The following is a 16,361-nucleotide window of genomic DNA, read 5'->3' as shown; positions in this document are numbered from 1 at the left end:
TCACTCAGAGACTGGAACCGTACCGAAATAGACCGGTTTTGGACCGAAACCTTTTAAAAATTTTGGGACCGAAACTGGACCGGAACCCTTAAATACATTTTTTTAGGAACCGAAACCGAAACCGAAACCTATATTTTGATGTAGAGGTTTTTACGGTTTTTTTGCGGTTAAAAAATCCAATAGATATTTTATGTATAAATGTATAATATATATTACATAATAATACTAATAAGTAATAAGTTAGTTATTAGTAACAACAAATAACTATCATAAAATCGTAGACCTATAATTCCTATATAATGTATTATGTAGTACGTTTCCACGCTAAAATTGAGCCGCGACGGTCAAATACGACGTGTCGGTATCGGTTCCGCGCGCAATGCTTCGTAAAATTGTTATTTACATTTTACGTTCTTGGAATATTGATGTGTTTTACTAATAATCGGTATTACCATTGATTATAAATACTAAGTAATAACAATTTTGTTGTAGAGTGTTTGACAAATGGGTATTAAAATAAATATGTAATAAGCAGTACCCATGTAAAAACATCAAAATAGAGTGTACCATAGTCTGCGAACATAAATATACATAATACACTTATTGTTAGTATACATCCAAGCAAGATACACCCTCTATACATTATTAAAATAAACTAATACTATTTTATCAGACAATTATTACAGTAACGATGAAACTTTCACTATTATTTCTAAGAACATTAACATTACTGTATCCTTTCCTTATCGATCATTAGGCTAATGACCATGATATTAGATATTTAGATCGTCTACGATTCTAAGAACAGTCTCACTCAAGCAAGCGCATGCACAGTTCACCAAATTAAGTTTTTGACATTTTTCCGTTTCTAAAATATTTCAAAATAGTGAAACGTTTCAAAATAGCTATAACAGAAAGATTTTTTGACCCGATTTACATTTTGAAAATAGATCTGTATTCGGTAACTTTTTTACTAGGTTAAGTTGGGAAAATAATGAATGTTTTAAAACTGAACGTATGTGTATAAAATAAAAATACTATTATCATTTTTAAAAAAGTTAACACTTTTTAAGCCTTATCGAATACAAAAATCTGTTTCCTACATTTTATAACATTATTTTTAGTTTATTTGTATAAATTATTAATTAGATACCTATACCTATATTAATATTAATTAATAATTATCATTAAGACTGCTTAATAAATTTAATCGACAAGGTGCTTAGTATCTTATTATTTTATCAAAAAATAGAAATTAATAAAACCATTAAAACCATAATAATTATTATAAAACAAAATTCTAAGTATAATCTTTACAAACTTATAATTTCAAATGGCAGGAGGCTGAATTAATAAATAAATACCACTAATATTATAATATTCTTGTTGACCATTATATTTTTAATTTTGTTATGTTGTGGCAGCTGATGGTTTATTATCTTTTTACTTTTTAGTAGTATGAGATAGATAATTCACTTTTAAAGACATTTGAGCAAATATCTCAGCGATTATATGAATGAAAATAAATCATTATTTACAATTTCATCGTATTTTGCTGTGTAAAAATGAAATGTTTTGCCCTTCGATGGTGGGGGTTACGTCAAACGGGACGGCTCGTTTTTACGACCGAGTCCCCGCTCCAACATAATATATTCTTATCTATCTCAGTGTACGCGTATTATCTTTATCAGCACAAACGTCTTGAAAACATTTTTTATCACGGACGCTGTTTTTTACGTTGTTTACGCTTTTTATTCTATCTTCCATGGCGGGTGGACCTGTTGTGTTGTTTACCTCTAACGTTTGTTGATGTTGGTGTTCTTCTCAACGCGCGTCGGTTCCTTAATTCTCAAGGTTTTTAGAATATTATTCACATCCCTTAGTGAATTCTAACATTGTTGCGGTGTTAACTTTATTTTTACGCGCATAAAGATCAAATAAGAAATCTAACGTGTGTACCGACACCTCAATCGTCAGTTTTTTGTTAATGATTTTTTAACCGAACTCGTGGTTGCTCCGGTTCGATCACACGAAGTGTAGTCTTGACGGTTTATCGTGTTTTACAGTTTCGCAAATTATCGATAATATTTAGGTACCTTTGTACGCTACCTATTTTATGTCGATATCGTGAAAAACGTACGGGTGTATATTGTGTGTGTGTTCCACTTCCAATACGCCGCTACAAATCGTCTTGTTGTTTTATCATTTAGCTGGTAAGTAAATAATACTGCATTAGCCTAGTCGTATATTGTATGCTATATTTGAAGTACCTATTTAGATATAAAACCTGTGATAAAATATTTTTGATTACTATGTTTTGGTTTTTGTTAATTTGTTAACCATATAAATAGATGTTATGGGAATGCTTTGTTTGGTTAACTCAACAGTCGGTAGACACATAGGGTTTTTTTTGCTTATAATATTAGTTCTATTCACTAATAAATATTGGCAGCTGCGAAAAATTCTCCAGGCATGTGAAAGCGTTAGTTAAACAGTATTATCACAGCGCAACACCGACTGTAATAAGAGCTATTTCATCGACCTCGGTACTGATGGCCCGGGGCGTGCTCTTTCTATATTGCACTTTGTTGACGATTCATATTTGTACTGTGCTGTACTGTGTACAATGTACCTACCTATGACAATTTTTTAGCTGATTAGTACTATTAGTCAACTAATATTTTATAAAATATTATGGCTTTCGTAGAAACTAAATGTAACATTTTTTAATATTTAATATTATAATTTATGATATAATACGATGAATGAGAGTACTCATGCTTCAGTCATTTAGTCAACATTTGCTATTAGATAGTAGATAACTTAATAAACTAGTTAGTATTGTTAAAAGATAAATAAATTATTTATTTAACTTTTATGTATAAATTATCATAAGTTAAGTATTTGAGGAAGATTTATTGGTTTCACTGTATGTTTATTTATTTTTATTTTTAACAATTCAAGCATCAATATCAGGTATAGCTTAAAGGGCCATTATAAACGTTTTCCATTCTTCTCTACCATAAATCATGACTGTCTGTCTACTTGAACTCCTTGTAATGATTTTAGATTTTTCATGACAAAGTCATCTCCATCTTGTTTTAGGTCTACCTAGATGTTTTTTACCTTTAATTTCTCCTACTAGTACTTGTTTAATGATTTGTTCATCTGTCTTCTGTATGTTTTTCTTAAAAATAAATAGACTAGTGGATTCCCTTGTTAGTCAACCAATTTCCACAATTATTTGTTAAAATCGATCAAAATTAGCTAGAGAATAGACTATAGAGTTTTCTTTGATTCGTAAAATATGATATTTTATTTAAATAGATTTTATAAACTGTAGTAGCACTTATTAGTGCCTGTAGCCTGTTAATCCGTTTTTTATTTCCTCATACATAATTATACTTACTCCAAAATATTTAAATTGATAACTAGAGGCTGCGATTAACAAGATATTTTCGGCAAACTGCCGACGCGTCATGGTACGATTTATAAATAATATAGCACGACAAACGATTATCGTCGATAACAATTTTATCATAGCTAGGACTTTTCATTTAAATTATCGCAGTTATATACCTATTGGCTAATACGTACTAGCAAAAACAAGTTAAAATATTAAATATTTTTTTTTTTTTTAATTATTATTTTATACTGAATGATTAAGAAAACAGAAATACAACAAAACAAAACAAGTAACAACGTACAATAACAAAAAATTAATTGTACAATTTTTTTTAAAATTTTTTTATTAAGCTATAATAAATATAAATGCATTTTTATATTGCAATTTTTGAGTTATTTTAAGTCATTTTTGCATTTTTTAAGGTTTTTTGGGGCATTAAAATCCCAGCCCTATTGATAACCTTTCTCAAAGGTAATATTATCAACTTTTAAATTTGAGTCATCTACCTCTTTCTGCACATAAGCTTGGTTGTATGTCGGTTCACTTCTTCGTTTTGCTTGACTTAAGTTATTTTTAGATGGTTTGTATAACACCAATACATCACCTCTTGACATCTCTTCAGCATAACAATGCTAGTAATACATCCAATTCAACAAGATTTGTTTTTTGATTTATATGTTGAATAACATCAGTAATAATGTAAAACCCTGGTATAGTTTTGTTTGTACTTTAATTTGTGTTGTCAATTGTTGACGGAATACTTGAAGCAATCATATCTTAAATTTCATATTTGTATTGAAAAATGTTGCTTAAGTATAAAATATTAAATAAAGTGTACTAATTTACAATATTTTTATAAAATAATTTTTGCTTGTATAAAAATTAAAAACATGTTATATTTTATTAAGTGTTTTATTTTTGTAATTTTTATGTTTAGGTTATTCTACATATTAAAATAACCATGGAAGAAAACAATTCTAAATCTATTGAGAATGAAGTTTCAAAAATAAACACTGAAGAAGTTAACTCTGAAAAAGTTAACATTGAAGAAATTAACATTTCAGGTAATTGTTAAAAAAAAGTAATATTATTCATAATATTTTTATATGTTTTTGTAATAAATAATAAACTAGTAATAAGTAATAGCTAATAATGTGGATGGTAGTATACATAGAGTTGATATTATATTGCTGTATCTTAATCCTTATTATTATAGGTAACTATTGTCTGTTTAAATTTTAAAGTATAGTTTAGGGTTAGAATATTTTTATAATAAAATTTGCTACTTAATCAATTAATTCCAAATTAAAGTGACTTAAAAAAAACAATGCATACTCATTAAAATAGTTTATGAAGTGAATAGTTCACTGTTCTATCAGAATTTTGCATTAATTTCATTTATATCTTCTTTTTAATCTGAAATTTATAGAAAAGTGCCAAATTGTATTAAAATCTGAAATTGAGTAGGTATAGCTTTTAAAAGTTAATATGAAGAATTTACTATTACAGTTGTTATTTATGTATAAAATAAAGAATTTACAAGAAATGCATTATAAAATATTATCATAATTCTTTTTTAGGTACCATTATTAATACTCAATTTATTAATTTATTATTATATTATATAACAATTTTCATAGATATTTTTATTTTGTAGAATATAATGGTATAGAAGAAATGCAAAAAAATCAAGATTGTCTATTGGAAAAAAAACAATTTTTACCATATGGTAAGAATATATTTATAATTAATGTTATTTAGTTTCTTAGTTTTTTATTATTTTTTTCTTTTACAAGGTGTTGGACCAGTTGTTGATTGTGAAATTGATGATGATAGTGATGAACCTGATTATATAAGTAAGAACAAAAACTTTAAAACTAGAAATATTTAATTTAACTTAATAAATTACCATAATTATATTTTAATTGTACAATATACTATAATAACTAATAAATAATAACAAATAATAATAAAATTAATAAATAATAACTAATGTTTTAAAAATAAATTAAAAATATTATTTTTTACTGAAACAATATTTAGTCATCAAAATTCCTGATTTTTAAATTTATTAACTTTTATATTGGTAATCTGTAATAACTAATAATCCTTTTTGTAATTTATGTTATCTTTTCAATCTTTAGTCAGTTGAAAAGTGGCTTTTCTTATTAAGATCTGAATTTGATGATAGATTTTAAATGAATAAAATACTAAATTCTAAAAAAAAAAAATTATTTATAATAAAATGTATTCCTGTTATTTGAGAAACTTATACTTTATTCAAAATAAGACTGTGACCAGGATGCCAACTTCTGGCGCATGGGCGTGGTCTCGTTCTGCAGTGCTAGCTTACCCGATCGGAATACCAAGGTTAGGACCCAAGGACTGAGCGTCTGACCATCGCCTGACGAAAACTGGTCGCTACCTGGTCACGGTCTTATTTTGAATATACTATAGGTATTAAGTTATTAGAATGTGTCATATATAGTTTAATTAATAGAAATCTTTTTTTTTTTTTTAATTTGAGCCTATATAGTTGATATACCTTAATTAATATAAATTTATTGCAGACAATAATTTCTGATTAATATTTTCATTTTATTTTTTAGGATATGTAAGCAGACCAAAAACATTTAAAATTCGCACAAGAAAACTAAAAACTCGACCAAAAAAAACAAGATTTTTGCCATATGGTAAGTATATATTTATGATTAATTTTTATTTGTTATTATAAATTTTTCTTTTACTAGGTGTTGGACCAGTTGTTGATTGTGAAATTGATGATGATAGTGATGAACCCGATTATTTAAGTAAGAACACAAATTGTAAAAAATATTAATATCTTATCTTAACTAATAATTAAATTACTATTAAATTGATTTTTTTTTTTTTATAATTTATAGGTTATGCTAGAATACCAAGATTTAACCGCATGAAAATTACCAGTACCTCTACATCAAAAGAAGATGCAGTACCATAAAAACAATTTGTAAAACCATAACTTTTTAATCAAACTTTGTATTAATTATCCTATTTTTTTTAAAATGTATAATATGTCTAAAATACCATTTTTATTATATATTTTTGTTGAGGTATTTTTTACTTATTTTGTTAGTATTAAGTTAAGACTGTAGATTTTTCAATAAAATCTAAATTCTATGTAAAAAAACTATAAATTCAGTCTTATGTTGTAATCTGCTTTCTATTAATCTTATCATAATGGACGAGCCACACAATTTCTGCCTTGGATGATTAACAATAACTCATTTTGTGGCTTTTTGGAATTATATATTTTAAGGTTTCTACGTCTACTAGTGGCAGACCGAACGACACAATTTTGACGTAGCTGTGTCAACTTTTCTATGAAGATAGTACCAATTCGTGCTAGTATCGTCAAATAACATGCTAAAGCCCGACCTCCTGGTTCTTTGAGTTACATTTTATTTATATCATAACCTTGTTTTAAGTTAATAATGTATATTAGACCAAAAATATAATACATAATATGAAATTGGGTCATTTGAAATTTAAATTCGATCCACCAATGATGTCTACACCTAAGATTTATATTATATTGACTTATACTGAATTTTCTAAAGCTGTCATTTGGGTTAGTTACGGCTCTAATGAGTATTCTTAATTTAACTGCTATAGATTAACCTGTTTTGTCATGGTTTGATAAATTTATTATAATTTAAGTAATGGGTAAAAATGTATGGTGTTTTATAGCTTCATATAAATGTATTCGTTGGTGTACCTCAAATGATAATAGGGAATACCTATTTTTTTATATTTTTCTGTTTATTAATAGTGCTAAGCCAGATTTTACATTGTTTAAGAGTTTTGGAGTTTGTTCATGATATGAATTGATTTCGTATCATACAGACACATATAAATAACTAGATGGCCGACTTTGGTTTATCTTTGAAGGTAAAATCGTCATATGCCTAAACGGCAATATTAAAATTTTTATGTAGTAATAATATTGGATAATAATAAAAAGTATTGTCAACTCAGTAGAAAATTGTAATTTATAATGAATAACATGACAAATAATTTGTTAAATAAAACAGCAAAGCACTGGTTAGATGTCATCTCTTCTGAGTTATTATGTACGGATTGTCCACTGAATGTTATAGACTTGAAGTAATAAAGACATTTAAAAGGAAGAATTGCAAAAGGCAATATTACTTAATAAAATAAATATGTTATCAATGCACACACAATATATTATAAAAATTTCAACTATAAATATGTACCAAACAAAAACATGTTTTACATTAAAATGGTGTTTACATATTATAAATTATTATAGGTACTTGTTTACAATACATTTTTATAATATTAAAACACTTAAAACAATCATATTAAAAATAAAACAAAATAGTTTATACAGTTAAAATAAAGGTTAAAATTATTGATTACAATAAATAATTGTTTTTGTTAGGATATGGAATTTATTTACCTCATTTATTGATTCTGTATAATATTTTGAAAACGGATTTAAAAGAATTTTTTAGCAATGATGGTTATTGATAATAATTTATGTGGTCAATCAAGTATAGAAACATTTTTACAATTTAGCAAAGGGAATTTATTATAGTCTGAAATTCTAAACTAACATTTTAATAACATTAAGTAATAATAGTTAAAATAAGTTTTTTTTTAAATTTTTAGTATACAAATAAAATATCATTTCACATTTGGAAAACTATCTGAACATGATACATGACCACCTCTATTTTTAAAATGTTTAAGACTTGGATATAGGTTCAGGGCCGGCGTTAGGGGTGGGTAACATGGGCATACGCCCAAGGCGCTTATTGAAAGAGGGGCGAGGCACATATCAAATGACTACTATTTAAATGGAGAAAGGCGCATATTTGTTTACTCGCAATGAATCTACTGCCGGCACTGTATAGGTTACAGATATAGTCATGGTCACACCTTTGCAATAGAAGATATTCTCATCATGATACACAATTTAAGTTCGTCTTCTGTACAATACTGCTAACAATATAATAATAAATTGTATGAATAACATAAAATTATAAAGAACAATCCTTGCCATTATAAGTGCTAATTCCATTTTTTTCGTACTTCCTATTAAATCGGTAAGGTTCTTAATTACAATATTTTTACACTTTTAACTGTTTGTTGTAATAATTTAATTTTTTTTATATAGAAAACTTTCTTTCTGATAGTATTTGGTAATTTTCATTTTAAGGATGGAGAAATTAGCAGTTCTCTTATCTTTTTTGAAGGAGTCCTAAGAATATGAACATTAACATGTATAAATGGTGGTTAGTATATAAATATCTTTAAGTTTAACTGAGCTTGGAGATCTAAATGTTGCTAAATTAACTGGCTCTAATTAGCTGATTTTGAGAGTATCAGTTTGTTAGGTTTAATAATTTAGTTCTGTAGTACAAGTAAACACTGAAGGTACAACATTTTTTTTCAAATCTAGACGATAACTTCCACCAACATTCGATCTGAAGTCATCACATACAAAATGTTCACTGCAAGTTTTGCTTTACTTAGTAGAGGTGAAGCCTTTACGTCTAATTGCTAACAACCATTTGTCTACTCTCTCTGGATCTTTTAAAGGAAATCTAAATGAGAAATATCAATTAATCATTTGGTAAAGTGGCTGCACGTAAGCTATACATAAATTAGATTTTTAATTTATGACTATATTCGTTATTTATTTTGTATTTCGACAGATACTTACGAAAATAAAGTGTATTTTTCGGGAATCGACAGTTTTTCCTTGACGATTATAACAACCGTGTACACAACACGAATTAACCATTATTACAAAATTAACACGAAAGTATTATTAGCCAAAACTCGATGAGAAGACATTTTAGTATTAGACTTCGAGCCGCATCGGTTTTTTCAGTTATCAATATCGTGTTATCATAAAAAAAAAAAAAAAATGTAAACATTCCCGTTCATCAATATAGCGTACAAACATCAACCTTTGGCACAGCCGCGCTTGAGGATGGTCGGCTGTCTAGTCGTTATAATATACGTCTATGTTTCATACACGTAAAAAGTCCCCATATAAATACGGTATTTTAAATCCGTGGCGATTATGACAATGACAGACGAAGTGTTCGGTGTTCCGCATAAACAATATCAGCTGTTCCGTGAACAGTGATAGCGATACACAACTATATAAAATAAAGTTATATGTATACAAGAATACAGGATTATCCTTCTCCTCCCCCTTTAAATAGGTCATGACGACGTTGATCGAGTATTCGTCGAATGAACCACGCCCTGCGGACCTGAAGTGCTAGATCACCGGTCGTCGGCAACAATATTATTGTAGGGGGACTCGATTGTCTGGAAGTGGCAGATATTGCGACTACTGTGACGGTTGTACACGATTTTCAAGGGGCGGGGAATAAATCCAACCCTCCCCGACCGTATAACATTTTTATATATATATATATGTATGTATAAATATACCAATCGATCGCGGCGATTAACTACTTTTTTTTTATTTTTCAATCATAACAACCTAAAAAAACTCATAGGTTCATAAAAGTTGGCCACTCCTGGTATATATATTTAATATAAAATATGCAAAATCAAATCCCAAGAAAAGGGGAGATGGAGGTCGGAATTCAAACCTTCATTACTAAAAATATATACATTGTGTTTATAATTTTTAATACATAGTCAGATGGCCAAATACTATTACTCTATTTTTCTTTTCAAAATGATCAATTTTCAATACAGCTAATAGTATGTAGATAATATGTACTTTATTAAATTCGTTTACAATAACTAAAAATGTCAGTATTAAATAAAAGGTTATCAAGTGGGTAGATATAATATAAGTACCGCTCTACAGTACAGTAAATAATGAGTAGGTCACTGTGATAATATGTTGAATGTATTAAATTTGAATTCAATGATTTGCCTATCATTGTATATGAAAAAAATTTAGAGCTTAAATGGTCTATCAGTCTATAAAATCAGCAAGTATATATTGATATAGCCTATAGTAATATATTAGGGTTAGGCAACATGCCAAAGTTTATAAATACAATTTATATAACCTATTTAATAGTTTTTTTTTTTAAAAATGTAAATAAAAATGTATTTATACTTGCTAAAAAAATAGTTGTTTTAGTTATTGGGAACTAAATGCATAATTTTAAAATATTCTCTTTAAAGTTAAAGTATAAATATTTTTTATTAATGCAGTAGAATAATGATAGTAAGAATTTTTTATACACATTTTCTCAAAATATACTTTTATTTTATTATATTATACATGCAATGTAAACTTTTTAAACAACATTTTAAATAAAAAATGTTGTTCACATTTCTTATTTCTGTCAGCTGTCAAGCTACATAAAAACTCAAAAAGTCTTTATCAAATATCTTTGAAACATAATATTTACATATTATGTGATGTGTATTGTGTACGTAGAAGTTGCAACTATAGGTGCAACTTGGAGAGAAAGTCTCCCCAGCTTTTCTATCATTTGTGATGTGACTATAATTTATTTTGTGAAAAATTAATATACTATAATAGTATATTTAATATTGTATAAAATGAAAAATACACGTATTAAAGTGTAAAAATATAATAAATTAAAAACCTGACTTGTGGATCTATTAGTACTGCACAATTTAAAGTTATGTTATAACTTATAAGCATAAAATAGTTGACAACATTGGAATTAAAAATATCAGTGTTGAATAGTTAAAACTAATTGTACAAAATAATAGAGTTAAATGTTGTTTGCATTCATAAAAATACACTTATCCTTGTTATCAATGAATACAATTTGTAGAAGTTAAATAATGAATTACTGTAAGTATAAATAAAATTGATCAAATTGAAAATATTTTAATGTTCCTTATGTAAATGGAAAAAAATATTAGAGATAAATGTATAGTTATTTTATTAAAAACATTGAAATGTGTAAATTAAATGATTTACTATGAAGTCATATAATTTAAAGAAAATTAAATAATGTCTACCTTATAAAAATATTTTAAATAATATGTATACAGAATAAGTGTAGGTTATTGTTAATGTACTCTTAAGTAAGTAGATAATAGAAACATAATTATAAAGAACATAATCATTAAAAAATGTTTTTCTAAAACAATTTAATTTAAAAAATAATATTATTTGTGCAATTTCTTTATGTTTTAATATTATTAAATCTAAACTTAACTTATTAGTAACATCTTAAGCATAATTTTTGGAGTAAATCATCCCATAGTAACAGTGAATATATTTGTATTACTTTATCATATATTTTATTGTATCAATAAATTTAACTGAAATATATAAATAATTAAAAATGACAAAGAAAAATTGTGATGAATACATGAAATTTTTAACAATAAATTATATAGTTTTTTCAATTTAGTTAGTCAATAAAATATATATACTAAAGAGTGGTATAATATAACCTCTCCCCACTATGAGCACGACCAATTAACATGTTGAAGAACAATTCGAATTCAGAATACATATTATTATGTATCAGAAATGTTTGCTATGATCGTGATGGATGTCGAACAAGCAGCTGAACCCACTAATTGCTATCGTTACCTCCATTGCAGATGATGCCAAACTGAATTGTGTAATGACAAGCCTGGACAATTATGAACTGTTTCTTATCTCCACAATTTGTTTATTGATTCACCGATTTTAGGTCGAATTTATAACATGTAAATTCCAACAGTCCATTTTTTGATCTGCTAAAATAAAATAAAATAAAATAAATATAAACTTTATCGATATTATAAAAATAATTTAATCTAAATTTTGTATGCTGCACATACATTACAAATAATATATATATATAATATACAATACATAAGTATTATCATCTTCTTTGCCTTTCTCTTAACTATTTGGCGTCAACCACCTTTGTTCTACAATACATTGCAAGTATTATAAACTCTTAAATTGATTTAGTATAATTAAAAGTGTCTCTTTCATAATTTTAATTTTTTTAATGTTGACATAATAATTTGCTAAAAAAAGGTCATTCAAATTTGCACAATTTTCCCAAAATAAAGCCATTCGATACCGCCACACATTGATCTGTATCTATAACGCACTACATACACATTTATCTAAAATCACAGGATCGTTTACAGTATCACACACCAGTTATTGATATTTAATCAAAATCACAAAATAATAAGGAATGAAATTAATTTAATAGAATATTTGAAAACACTAAAGTGTAAATTTATTCCAATCTAAATATTATCTACAACACATACTTTATTTTATCTTATAATAATATAATATTGAATTGAATTATTTTTTATTATTATAAGAGTTCATATACCTATTAAATTATTCTTACGACAATTTGTTTAAAAACAATAATTATTTAGTAATATTTAAAACTCAATAAAATTTGACAGATATTGAACGATCTAAAATACGTGATTATTATGAATGACAAGTTTGCTGTTTTGAACGTCGCCCATAAATGTAAACCTATTACCTACATAACATTACGTCCTATGTATATGGTTATTCATTTATTCATGTTCCGCTAATCAGTAGAAAAATATATTAATAGCTAATATTAGCTCGTATTAAAAACATAATATAGATAGGTATCATAATATTATGTTCCTACAACCTTCGAACGGTCAACACTCACCACTTACACTACATCTATACTCACGTCCTAGTGTTTATTCAATTATAAAAATATAAATATGTAGAGACTTATTTATATTTTATTTCCATCTCGTTTTTAAAAAAATATAAAAAGTATTTTTCATTTGATTAAATCGAATTTTACTAATTTTCCAATCAAAAAAATGAATTTTAAACAAACTATACATTATAATTTATAATATAAAATACGTATAATTTGAAATTACTAGTTAAACGATCGCGTTCGTTACCTCAAAATTTATTGAACAGCTATTTACATATTGTATTATACGCAACACGGGTCAGTACACACATAATAAAAATGCCTGTAATAATTTGGGAATATTGAACATCGAAGGGAGTATGATGTCGACTTTAAATTGTTAATTTAATGGATGCATTTGCTAAAGAAAAAATATAAAATTTTAAGGATAATTAATTAGTAAAATCGCAAGAAAAGCCATCACAAAAAATTTAACATTAATAATGTACCTATTTTCTTTTATATAGAAGTTATTATAACAAATTGAAGATTCACTATGTTTTAAAAAAAGTATTAAAATATAATTTTAATTTCGAATTGTATTACTAATTAATATGAATTTAATTTATGTTATATTTTATTGTAGTTCTAATTTTCGGTCAAAAGTATGTAAATTCTTAAATTCATCAATAAGTAAGTTTAACTGTTAAAATTTCTAAACATAATTCTATTTAAAACAAGATTCATACCGACTCGGAATAGAAATCGTACGGATCCAGTATTCACTGCACTCGCATACTCACATAGGACACGGGATGACAATATTCTCGCCTTAAAGTTTGATAATATAGGTACCTAAGTTTACTCCAACATTAAAGCTCTAACCACATAAAATGGATTCTGCTGAACGAAAATTTGTTACCTATGTTATATCTATATGTTATGTTGTTTGTAAGACGGAGACACACGTACGAGTGTGACGTCCTCTAAAAATAAAATCTAAAAAATAAATTATGCAATAAATCATAAATATTACTTACCATTAGTAGTATTCTAATATAAAGCCAAAAATGGTCCGCCGTGTACTCACCGTGGTGAAACGATGGTTTAAACATGGCCAATAATTAGTATTTGGCAACGATTAGGCTAACGTGTAACGAGTACTAACGAGCGATTACGTAATAGGTACTGCGATAGCCTCGGCGCGGCACTTCGGCAGTCATCGTACGCCGTAAGTCGTGTCGAATGTCGATAAGGAATTTATAAACAGAAAATCCCAAAAGACGTAATCGTTTTTAGAAAACAACAAATATAGGTATATGTACTGCAGAAAAACATCATAGGTAATATTATTATTATTGTTCAGTACATCGCCCAAAAAATAATGTATAGTAAACCAAAACTTTTAATTAATAAAATATATTATACAGTCTAAGCCTTAGGTTTATTTTTAAAAACAATGAAGGGAACTTCTTGTCACTGATATACCTATCTATGTCCTATACACCTATTTAAGAATAATATTTTATAAATTTAATCAATTAATGAAGGCACGTCGTCTAAAGATAGATCTGTTGCGTCCCGATCGGTCGATATATTGTACATCAACGTGCGGAATGAATACGTCGTGGTGTATATTAAAAATTAAAATGTTTATTGAAATGATAATTTACACGATTACAAATACCTATATAGGCTTAATATGAAATAGAATTTGAGTGGCGTTACGACCTGAGTTGTGTGCTTCTGAGTGTTGTAATATTCCCAACCGTCTTAACGTATGCCGAGCCTTGTCTCTACCTTCCTTTTATGTGATTGTCATAATATAGGAGTGGGTATCGAAAATACTGCTTGTGCATTCTTATACACGATTCTTACGAAGAGACATCGAGTTTTGACTTACCTATCAAAGAGACGTATTATTTCTACTTTAATTGTTAAATTATTTTATTCATAAGATATTCCACACTCTCTTGTCCTCGCATGCCTGTATTAATTACTATAGTCTATATGTAAAAATGTGTCATCACACCATCTTATATGTAATATCAGTACGGACAGTACGTGGTCCGTAACAAATCTATGGCTTATAGGAGGAAATTCGTTTAAAAGGCGACTACACAGATATAGATAATAATTAAGGCTGGTGTCACACTTGCGGAATATCCGCAGCGGAATAATCACGACATGTAGCGTTTTTATTTTTTCCGTGCGGAAATTCCGCTGTAATGTGTTCAGTAGTAGGTATTTAAATACCTAAATGAATTTCGATATTACGAAAATTCCACCGCGGAACGTCCGCTGTGGATATTCCACAAGTGTGACACCGGCCTATTTAGAACCTTTAATATAATGTTTATATTTATAATTAGAGCACAGATTTGTAGGTATGTTTTTGCATATTTTTTTTCTTTTCACTTTTTTATGTTTTTGTTAATAATCTTCACGAATCATACTAATTGGAATTCACTGTTAAATTTTTATTTGCATATTTTTGCATATTTGTTACATATTTTTCAATAAATGCGCTGTAGCGAAATAGGACGCAGAATTAGCGACACGGTTTTAGCTATCTTAATTTAAAATACGCATTATATACAAAATATTTTATATACATTAGAAATAGCTGAGGTAATTCTATTGTATTAAAAGAAATAGTTCATCTACTGTAATGTGATCGTTGTATCGGCATATCGTCGTTATCGATGTAACACATTTAATTTTATAATATAATTATATGTATAGTTATAATAATTATCAAGACCTAATGATTTTAAGCTCTTTTAAATTTACCCCATTAACTTCAGTTGATTGTGAACGATCATTTTCGATATACTAGCATTAATTATTAACAGATAGACTGCATAGTTTTACCAAAGAAAAACTTGAATATCATTTAATAATTAATTTCAACACTAAAGAATAAAAACACATTTTGAGTTGTATAATTTATTTTATTTTTAAACAGTATTATTTATGTGTTTATTATATTTATACGTGTTCTTTTTTATTCATTTATATTTTATTATCTTATATTTTTTTCAAGCTTAATACAACTTTGAATTTTTAAATATAAATTTTGTAAATGCATATTTGTTGCATATAATAATAATTTTTACTGTTGATTTGTTGAGTATTTTTATGATTTTACTGTATATTTTAATGATTTTTACTGCATATTATATGGCATATTTTGATACTTTTTAGTGCATATAAATCCGAGCTGTATTTATAATTATTTATTATTAACTATTTCTGTGGGCGACTCTAACGTATTTACCGAAGTCTCTATTTTAGTAAGTTTT

At 26.9% G+C, this 16,361-nt stretch overlaps 1 protein-coding gene, 1 long non-coding RNA gene and 1 pseudogene across 2 annotated transcripts; 1 reads left to right on the top strand and 2 right to left on the bottom strand.

The window, feature by feature from the left end:
* Positions 1–1,700: 1,700 nt before the first annotated feature.
* Positions 1,701–6,823, top strand: LOC126554349 (uncharacterized). The gene is made up of 7 exons (XM_050209433.1): positions 1,701–2,213; positions 4,344–4,470; positions 5,064–5,135; positions 5,203–5,262; positions 6,016–6,099; positions 6,157–6,216; positions 6,310–6,823. The coding sequence occupies exons 2-7, from the start codon at positions 4,368–4,370 to the stop codon at positions 6,384–6,386; spliced, it is 456 nt and encodes a 151-aa protein (XP_050065390.1). The 5' UTR covers positions 1,701–2,213; positions 4,344–4,367; the 3' UTR covers positions 6,387–6,823.
* A 1,031-nt stretch (positions 6,824–7,854) lies between these two features.
* On the bottom strand, positions 7,855–9,531 carry LOC114120720 (THAP domain-containing protein 2-like; annotated as a pseudogene).
* Positions 9,532–11,676: 2,145 nt separating this feature from the next.
* Positions 11,677–15,266, bottom strand: LOC126554350 (uncharacterized). Its single transcript, XR_007606657.1, has 2 exons — positions 14,097–15,266; positions 11,677–12,148 (listed from the first exon to the last, which is right to left on the bottom strand). It is a non-coding gene; the product is annotated as an uncharacterized LOC126554350 (long non-coding RNA).
* Positions 15,267–16,361: the final 1,095 nt, after the last annotated feature.

The sequence above is a fragment of the Aphis gossypii genome, unplaced genomic scaffold (genome assembly GCF_020184175.1).
Source record: "Aphis gossypii isolate Hap1 unplaced genomic scaffold, ASM2018417v2 Contig00475, whole genome shotgun sequence".
Classification (NCBI taxonomy): Eukaryota; Metazoa; Arthropoda; class Insecta; order Hemiptera; family Aphididae; genus Aphis; species Aphis gossypii.
This window is presented reverse-complemented; position numbering and strand designations above follow the sequence as displayed.

Excerpts from the sequence above, each read along its gene's own strand:
- LOC126554349 (XM_050209433.1), top strand. The coding sequence starts at position 4,368 with ATGGAAGAAAACAATTCTAAATCTATTGAGAATGAAGTTTCAAAAATA. Across the intron at positions 4,471-5,063 it reads TGAAGAAATTAACATTTCAG|AATATAATGGTATAGAAGAA; the intron begins GTAATTGTTAAA and ends TTTATTTTGTAG. Across the intron at positions 6,217-6,309 it reads TGATGAACCCGATTATTTAA|GTTATGCTAGAATACCAAGA; the intron begins GTAAGAACACAA and ends TATAATTTATAG.